The sequence below is a fragment of the Primulina huaijiensis genome, chromosome 2 (genome assembly GCF_012295235.1).
Source record: "Primulina huaijiensis isolate GDHJ02 chromosome 2, ASM1229523v2, whole genome shotgun sequence".
NCBI lineage: Eukaryota > Viridiplantae > Streptophyta > Magnoliopsida > Lamiales > Gesneriaceae > Primulina > Primulina huaijiensis.
The window spans coordinates 13646913-13657071 of NC_133307.1; the positions used below are offsets into that span (position 1 = coordinate 13646913).

Genomic DNA, 10159 nt, shown 5'->3' on the forward strand with positions numbered 1-10159 from the left:
ATCATAACATTTCACAATTACAATCTAGTAATCATCAGCACACCTTTCGCACGAAAGCACACGCAACTAAAGAACAATCAATCATATCGAGAAATCATCAATAACAAGTCAAATGCACAGACACACGCAGATAATATCTTCATCCAACTCCCTCATCACAAACCCAACTCCTAACCATCCAAGACATCTAACATATGCTCTGATACCACCAATTGTGGCGCCCCAAACCTCGCCACGTAATCATACAACATGTGACGTCATATGCATAAAAAATTTATTTTCAACGACGCAATCACCACACTATCTACGTCAGTGTAGCAGAAACAGTATAATAAATACACACATACAACTCAAATAAGACAATAAACTATACTGTCTCTATCTACTATAAACTACAGGACTGTTTGACTAGACACACCTAGTCCTTCACCACTATCCTGTCTCACAGCAGAGTCTTGTAACCTGTCCAACAGAAACAGCCCCCAAAGGGTGAGCATACACAAGAATCATCATCGTAATACATAAAAGTTATATTATCAACAATATAAAATATAACTGGAATGATAACAGAAATACTCCATTTCCTGTCTCTGGACAATCAAACCACCAACGATATCAACGTCATCACTCCCATACTACTACAACAACAACATCGACGATACGTCGCACCCCTACTCCGGCGACAGCAATATCGTTGAACGAATAACATCGACGATACGTCGCACACCAACTCCAGCGACAGCAATATCGTCGAACGAACAACATCAACGTAACGTCTCTCAACAAACGACATCCAACAATATCAACGATAATAAACAACAACAGATATAATATCAAATCACCCAATACCAGTGATTTCTCATCGTTCAACGCAATAGTATTCATCAATACTAAACAATAACAACATATGCTCGTACGTCAACACGTACCTGATAATCGAGTATATATATAATCTGGCTATTTCTTTGATCCCGAGGCTTGTGTAGTATCTAAATAATTCAACAACAATTAGCATACCATTGTCACCGTATCAACACAATCATAATAGTCTCAATATATAACATCAAATAGCCCAATAACACTAATTCAACAAAATATAAAACTCGATTATAAATTCTTATCTTTTAACAATTTAATATTCTGGTGTATTTAATTCACAATACTACCATCAAATACACTCAAATAAATCAACTTCAAATAATAGGCTATTTTACAACATCCGTCAAATTACAAAAACTTTATATCAACGTGTAGCCTATACTTTATAGACTCCGAATATACAATCAGAATTAATAACAACTAATAAACAACTCTCCAATCTCAATTCAACAATTAAAATCTCTAATTATAATAAATTAGGAATAATTCAAAACAACAACACAATAATCTTCTCTACTTCGTTAAGATCATACATTATTCAACAATCTTCAATTTCTGTATGATTTAACAATTTATCGGATTTATTCCAGAAATCACGAACTTCAAACATCACCAAAACTATAAAATTTATACCTCAAATCGAAGACCTCGTGTCAACGATTACAGAACTGAAGTCGGTTCGTCGATTGGATAAACAGATAAGTCGCACGAGCGAAAATAAAACCTGAAACCTAGTTTCTCTCCTCTCCTCTCGTTCGTTTCTATCCTCTGTCAATTGAGTTTGGTGGAATTCAAATATGAATTCCATCGACTCAAATCCAATTTAGTTTTTTTTAATATTATATTATATTAATAATATAATATAATATCATATATACTATTTACCATTTTAACATCGGTATATCCCTTTGGATCAGTCAAACGATCAAATTTTTCAAAACTCAAAACATGAAACTTCTATATCTTTGAGTTTTCCACGGTATATCCAAATTTCAAATCATTTGGACTTCATATGAGCAAAATATGTCACTAATTACCATTTTACCCTTAAAATTAATTCATTATTTTTCAACTTATTTACGAAAATGCCATCAAAATAAATTGAATATTTTTCAACTTATTTACAAAAATGCCATCAAAATTATTTTTATAGTTGTAATATTTACTTCAGGCATTACAGAGCATGATTCTTTGGTTGGAAAGGGGGGAACCAGGGTCTTAAGTTGTGTATAGGATCGATTATAAGGCTTGGTTCGAGTTGGAATTGTTTGGTAGTTGCGCTGAGCGCATATGTGTCATTCATTGGGAAGCTTGTATTCGATAGATTGATGTGTATGGTTTAAGGGGTTTGGTCATGGTTTGGGCTTGTTTAGGGCCTTGGACAGTAGGTTGGGATGTGGCTCACGTGTGGGTCGAGTTCCGAGTCTGTTGGTACTTCATAAGTAGTTCTATTTAATTCGGAAGTTGTACGCATTTGAATGAATCTTTTGGAGCTGTTTTGGATTTTAATTGAGGATCTTGTGGCAGCATGCCCGAGGAGATCCAACGAGGTCCATGATATTTGTTAATATGTATGATGTGCAAAATAATTATTTTTGAGTTATGCGATTTTTCTTGTGGCCAATTTTGTTTATGGGCTTGGAAGTCGGAGAACATGTCTGGGACCTCGCCAACCTCTTCGGGGGAAATTATGCTATATGTTAGAGAGTGAAAATCCAGTTCAAGGACTGTGGTGATCCCTACCGGCCCAGTACTATGGTTAATTTTATCAGACGATTTATGTTATGGGCCACTTGCATTGAACATAACTCTGCGCAAAATGATTTATGATTTTGATTATGCATGGCGAGGATGAAAATATGATTTTAAGAAAATGTTTATGCAAGAAAGCCGCGTTATACATACTTATGCTCATATTATGCTATGTACTAGCTATGTTTAAATTGCATGAATTTTGTTATGTATTACTTGTTATTCTCGGTTTATGTTGCTGAGTAATTAGACTCACTAGGCTTGATCGATGCAAATGAGTTAGATGAGGAGACATGATGTGGTGACCAGTGAGCACGCTCAGAGCAGTGGCAGTGCACACCCGAAGACCTTGCAGATCATGATATTTTATTTAAGCACATTTTAGAACTATTTACTCTGATTTGTATTCATTAGTGTTGGTGACAAACAATTTGGAATTTATTATGTCATGTTAGAATCTTTTTCCAAATTAAACTAGTCGTTATTAACTATGGATTTTTATGATTGTGCTATTCAAATGTTGGAGTTTTATTATTAAATTTATTTTGTAAAATGCATGGTAATCATTATTTTATTTTAAGAGCTATATTTATAAATAATCATATAATAAGAAAATTTTTATTCTTCCGCAATTATTAAAGTAGTACTATTTTAAGTAAGGGGTCGTCACACATGGTCTTTACATCACAGATATTAGTCTCAACCTCAAGCGACTTTTTTCGTTATTTTAGACGACTGATTCAATTTGGAACATGTTTATAATATACAGTGCACTTCTTAATGACTTTTATGATCTTACATTTAGAGATAGACCTCGTGGTACCTATTGTATATTCAAAGACTTTATCTATGCAGTTTGCATTAGTATACAAATAAAGCATAATATCTTAATTGGATAAAATCGTAAAATATTATTAAAATAAAGATTGATTCACATTAGAGTGAATAAAATTCAAGCCACAAGTCGACTTGTTGAACACCTACTCTAATATGATACACGTTGCAGGACAATAAAAAAGACCGTTCCTGGATTTCCTCGACCGCGACTCGACCTAAGCGTAGCATCTTTTGCAGTGGTGATGAATAAAGCATTTGGGAAGCAATTTGATCCTCCGTTTGATCCCTATGCTAATAATATCAACTATCTTATGTTGTCCTACGATATCCCGTATGTTGGCCTCACCGGATATGTTGGAGCTAACCCGAAACTGGAAAGTCTAACCGACACAAAAGGGTAATACTCTAAAGTCAAAGCTAAAGTAGATCTATGATTAATCGTGTACTTGATCAACGTGATAGGATCGTGAAATTAGAAATTATTCCTTAGATTGTTTAAGTGATAGCATAGGATACAATAATTGAATTGGAGATAACATCGTCTAAAACTCCATATCTAAGTGTAATCCCATTACAAATCAAAGAAATTTGGAGTTGATAGGGCTTGCAAATGAGAAGATATTACATGTCACTCCACATTTGACATAAAGAAACGGTTCAAATTGGGATTAAAATTAAAGTCACTTCACATTGAAGTCATTGATAACATACATATAACTCGTGTTTTAACGTGGACCCCAAATTTATCAAGATGTTTCATTTTGGAAACCAAACATTTTGTATGATAACAAATTGATTTTGAGGAAAAAATCCAAAAAGTCTTCTGGTTTTCTACTTGTTCGAAATTTGATCTTCTGCGATAAATTATTATTTGTCATATTTAGTCTGATTTTCTCAAATAATTGTATTTACAAATTTACACAACCAAGTTTCATGAATTTTTTTCTCATAATCCTAAACTAATCGACTTAGCAAATACATTATNATATATTTAGAATTATATATTTTTTCTTTGCATCAACAATATTAGAATAGTTGGTCCGTATGAATTTTATATTGTTTAATTAGAATAATTATAGTAAAGTCAAGCCCAACGTGTAGGCCTAGGTGTTGTATTAAAAAATTCTTTATATCGAATTGCTTCAATATATACTGTACACGTTTCACTTGGACGAAGTAACGATTGTTACACAATATTATAACTACAACTGCACTAACATCCACATTTCATAGTATCCAAATCTGAGATTTTTTTTATGTTTTGTAGAGTTTTGAATTATAGGCCTTAACTACAAATTCTTAGTGCATACTAGTGATCACGTATATAAAATAATAATAATAATATATAAAAAAAATGTTTTTTTTTATGTCGTAAAAAACATAAAGAGACGAAGTTGCCACTATAACGTAAGTGGACATTTATAATTTCCTTTATACCGTGACTATATGGGGGTTCTTTAAAACTTACGAAAAAACACAAAATCAAGGAAAAAGAGTGGATAAATCAATAGACTAATTCACTGCTACTAAAAGAAGATTGATATCTTCGGGAATAATAAATGCAACATCAATGAGAACAAAAATAATTTTCCTAAGAGACTCATAATATATAGTTCAATTTATTTACAAAAATATAATCTAGTTTCGTACAAGATCTTACTAATATTTTGGTTACTAAATTATTGAAATTCCAGCTCGTGACAGGACACTTAGGCGTCGAATCAGGCCAAGACGCGGCCCTTCGAGCACTACTCTACGAGCGTGCCGCTTTACGCCTTTACCGGTGGTACCCAATGGTTATACTGATGCAAAATGTTAAGGTGAATTTTATTTAATGGGGTGGAGCCCACATTGAATAAAATAATAAAAATCACATATCCCACATCGTAAACATTACAAAACTGAACGAGAGAATTAGTTATAAATAGATCTCAATTCCTTCAGTTATTATATCCCAAAATCAAAAGCTTTTTAGCTTTGATAAAAAGAGAGTGCATAGAAAAAAGAGTGTTTTTTTTCTTGAGTGCGGGAATTCTCTTGTGTGAATTAGATAAATCATTTTCTCGGTATACTCGGGTTGGGAGTGGGAAATATTTAGTGTATTGATGTATACACTTGTTGTAATATTTCTTCCAGTTCTAAAAGATTTCTTCCAGTTCTAAAAGTTGCAGTGCTCCGTGGACGTACCCTATATTGGGTGAACCACGTAAATCTTTATGTTCTTGTTGGTTATTTTATTCCGCAATTTTTGGGTACTATATTATCATCGTGGTCGGCATCGCTTCGGCGTAATTTCCCATCTACTGGTATCAGAGCCTTGTTGTGAAAATTCTTAAGAATTCTGAGTATGCTCTGTGGTTGCAGCTTTGTCTGATCTTCCACATCAGAAAAGATTTTCTATATTTTTTGCTAAGACAAGAGACGCGATGGCTGGAGATGATGGATCGGGAACTGGTATCAACAAGTTTGACGGTACAGATTTTACGTTCTGACGACTACAGATTATTGATTATTTGTATAGCAAGAAGTTACATCAATCTCTATCTAGAAAGAAGCCGGAAAAGATGGAGGATGATGACTGGAAGCTTCTTGACCGACAAGTGTTAGGTGTAATACAATTGACCCTAACAAAGAACGTGACACATAACGTGGCGAAGGCAAAAACAACGAAGGAGATGATGTCCATTTTGTCGGATATGTACGAAAAGCCATCGGCAAATAATAAAGTACATCTCATGAAGAAGTTATTTAACTTGAAGATGAGAGAAGATACATCGGTGGCTAAACACATCAATGAATTCAACACGATTGTTTCACCGCTGACATCGGTTGAAATTAAATTTGATGATAAGATTCGAGCACTTATTCTTTTGGCGTCTTTACCAGACAATTGGGAACCGATGCGGGCAGCGGTTAGCAACTCTGTTGGAAAAGAAAAACTAAAATTCAATGATGTCAGAGATCAAATTCTTGCCGAAAAGGTTCGCAAGATGGATTCTAGTGAAGGAACATCATCAAGTTTTGCTCTAAATCTCGAGAATAGAGGAAGGAGCAGGAGTGGCGAAAAGAGTTTTAACCAATGACATGGTAGATCTAAGTCAAGAAATGAAAAAGACATTAACACATTTGAAAAGAATGTGAAGTGCTGGAGCTGTGGTGAGACTGGTCACTTGAAAAAGAATTACAAATCAACAAAGAACGACGCTAATGTTGTTACTGAGGAGGTAAATAATGTTCTATTACTATCCATGGAAAACTCGGTTGATTCTTGGGTTATGGTGAGATAGCCAAGTCCTACTTGAAGGTCTGAAATGAGGATACATATAATTTTCTTTTGTTTTTCACACCATGGTGGTCATGTATTTTGAATATATGGTGAACCTTTACACAAAGCTGGCAGATAGCTGCCTTTTGGCATCAGAAATAAATAGTCAAAAATATTCAAACAAACAAGAATACTACCACACAGCCTAAATATTTTATCCATAATTTAGAAAATGCATGTTTTAGTAATTCCTTCATAAATCAAATCGTAAGTTGCATTCAAACCTTTCTAAATTCAAATCAAACTTAAACTCGAAAGTAAATGGTTAATCGAGCCGAACTCGAATTTGGTGGTGCATTTTTCTTTTTTAAGGTTAGAGATTAGTCGTGTAACTCTGTGTTCCATTAGAGCTGTGAGTTGAAACGCCAAGAAAGACGTGTCTTATCTCAACAATGACAGTGTGGCTCCCTTTCCCTTCTCTAGAATTAAATGCTCTTGAAAAGTAGCAAAAATCCAATCTCTACGTGGCCCTTTAATATAACATTTCTATATAACTAACCCTTTTATCGACTAAGGCGGCGCCTATTTTTGTTATAAATAGCAACCCCAAAAATTTAATTTGCATGAAGAAAACCCGTCAATAAAACATATCACATTAACCCAAAAGTTGAGCCATCTTAGCTTGCCATCTAACATCATGTTGAGAACAATGTCTATTTCCACCTCCCTCCTCCTCCTCCTCCTCCTACTACTCCTCCACGGCGGCTCTGTGTTGTCGGAGGATCTGCCAAAATCGGATGTCGATCATCTGGAGTTCCCTTTGAATTTGGAATACATGGAAGCTGAGTTCTTCGCTTGGGGAGCTTTCGGTCATGGCTTGGACGTTCTTGAGCCTAACCTTACGTCCGGAGGCCCACCGCCTATCGGTGCTCAGATTGCTAAACTCAGTCCATTGATAAGAGACATCATAGGGCAGTTTGCATACCAAGAATTTGGACACGTGAGGTCAATTCCCGTTCCCTTGCTCCACACCAGTATTTATGTCATCCTTTATTTCATATTTCAGTATACCGCACACAAGCGTGCAGTCACTCTGGTTCTTAGTATGGATATTGGAATCTACAGAAACCGACTATGCAATAAAGTACTCTTGTAACAAGCTGTATCTTGTTTGATGCATATTGCAGGGCAATAAAAAAGACAGTTCCCGGATTTCCCCGACCCCAACTTGACCTAAGCACAAAATCGTTTGCAACCGTGATGAATAATGCATTTGGGAAAGAGTTGGATCCTCCATTTGATCCCTATGAGAATGATCTCAATTATCTGATTGCATCCTATGTTATCCCCTATGTTGGCCTCACAGGATATGTCGGAGCTAATCCAAAACTCCAATCCCCAACCGCCAAAAAGGTGATACTCAATCTACTCTTTTACGTCGTTTAAAATCAAAGTTCTATAATAACCTTCGTTAACAACTGATATTTGGTTACTGATTTATGGAAATTCCAGCTTGTGGCGAAACTCTTAGGCGTCGAAGCAGGCCAAGATGCGGTCCTTCGGGCATTACTCTATGAACGTGCCGCTGTACCAGTGGCACCCTATGGTTATACAGTGGCAGAATTTACAGATAAGATTTCAAACCTGAGGAATAAGCTTGGAAATCAAGGATTGAAAGATGAAGGTCTCATCGTTCACCCCAGCCAAGGTCCAGAGGGGAAAAGTGCAGGTAATGTGCTAGCAGGCGATGCAGACTCGTTGGCGTTTGATCGAACACCCAAGGAAATACTTAGGATTGTGTATGCAAGTGGGAAGGAGAGTGAGCCTGGTGGATTCTACCCCAATGGAGCTGATGGTGAGACAGCTAAGTCATACTTGAAGTTAAGTTGCATATAGTTTGTTTGTTTTCTTAGACTAAGATGGTTATGTATTTCGGACATGTAGCGAACCCTTCAGAATGTACCCTTTTAGAATGTATGTATAACTATGCTGAGTTTTTAACTACCTATAATAAAGAGCTAGAAATGCTCTAATAAAGCGTATTCAGTTTATGGAATTCTAGTTTCTAAATATTAAACTCAGTTTATGGATTTTCACCAAACCTTTCGACTGTTCCAAGTTTTCAAACTTGAAGGGCTTTGATGTTGTTAGACCAAGCTTTATTGAACTGCATTCTGGCATATTAAATAACCACTAAATATCATTTCAAAATAAACAGAAGAACCTGATCACCCTCAAAAATATTATCGATTCAAAACACACCATTTCTTAATACGCAACAAGACACACTCTGTTAGAGTAGGTGCATGTCGAGCCAAGTGTTGGCCGAGTGTTCACAATGAAACTCTATGTATAACAATCTTTATTTTAATAATATTTGAAATTATTGTTTTGGCACATCTTTATCTATATACCCATGCTAGTTGCATAGATAAAGCCCTTGAATATACAAATAGTAGAAAGAATATGAGATGCTCATATGATGAGTATCATGAAACTCATATTTGGAATACTGTATATTCTAAACGGTTCCTAGTCGATTCAGCCACCGCTAAGAAGGATATAGGCCGCTCGAGCTTGAGACTAGTATCTGCGATGTGAGTACCATGTTTCATTGGTAGGGGACATTGTGATGTCCGAGCATGCAGATAGGTGCTCCTGGTAGAGTGCACTGAACAACCCTCCATTAAAGGACTTTCCAAGTGGTTCTCACTTATCGAGTGGAAAAGTCCTAGTTTATGGTTGTACACCATTAGTCCTTATGACCCGGGACAACATTGAGACTCTATGTGCTAGAATTACACTTTGACTTGTTTACCGACTCTCATGGGGTCATCAGGTGGCAAGGTTGGGTGTTCTGTCGAAACATATAGGAGTCGATGCATTGTAGTCGGGGATTCACCGCTTACCTACGGGTATGGATATCCTATGTGTTTTTCATGTATATGTAGTTTGAAATCTCTGATCAGAGTATGGTGGTAATTATGAAAGGGGTTTCATAGATTACACCATCGATGCAACTACGACATGACACATAGTATCGATTCATTGACAACTCTCGATAAACCAATGGTTGTCGAATCGGTCGGGATATATGAGTTGAAGGGACCGTACTGTACGCTAACCATAATTGAATGGTTCTTGCAGGCACTATCATTTGATACCTAGGGAATCATGTAAGCGATGCTGCTAGGCGTTTAACATGATTGGTTGGGTACTATCAGACTTGAGTTCTGACGTTCTTATTATCAAGGAGTTGATAAGTAAGAATGGAGCAATTGGGGTATGCTCGTATAAGGACATGTTTAGTCCGAATCACATGGAGATGTGAACCCACGGCTAGTTGTATCAATGAACCATTGAGGGCCACACAAGTACTAGCTTTCTAGATCCCGATGAGAAGTAAAATAGTTCAATGTGTTGAAC

The 10159-nt window shown here is 36.0% G+C and overlaps 1 protein-coding gene across 1 annotated transcript; it reads left to right on the forward strand.

The window, feature by feature from the left end:
- Positions 1 to 6779: 6779 nt before the first annotated feature.
- LOC140966996 (desiccation-related protein PCC13-62-like) lies at positions 6780 to 8794 on the forward strand. The gene is made up of 3 exons (XM_073427326.1): positions 6780 to 7738; positions 7921 to 8146; positions 8246 to 8794. The coding sequence occupies exons 1-3, from the start codon at positions 7431 to 7433 to the stop codon at positions 8627 to 8629; spliced, it is 918 nt and encodes a 305-aa protein (XP_073283427.1). The 5' UTR covers positions 6780 to 7430; the 3' UTR covers positions 8630 to 8794.
- The last annotated feature ends 1365 nt before the right edge of the window (positions 8795 to 10159 follow it).

Bases quoted from the DNA above. Each gene is read 5' to 3' on its own strand.
- LOC140966996 (XM_073427326.1), top strand. From the start codon at position 7,431: ATGTTGAGAACAATGTCTATTTCCACCTCCCTCCTCCTCCTCCTCCTC. The intron at 7,739-7,920 runs GTCAATTCCCGT...TGCATATTGCAG, and splicing joins CAAGAATTTGGACACGTGAG to GGCAATAAAAAAGACAGTTC. The intron at 8,147-8,245 runs GTGATACTCAAT...TGGAAATTCCAG, and splicing joins AATCCCCAACCGCCAAAAAG to CTTGTGGCGAAACTCTTAGG.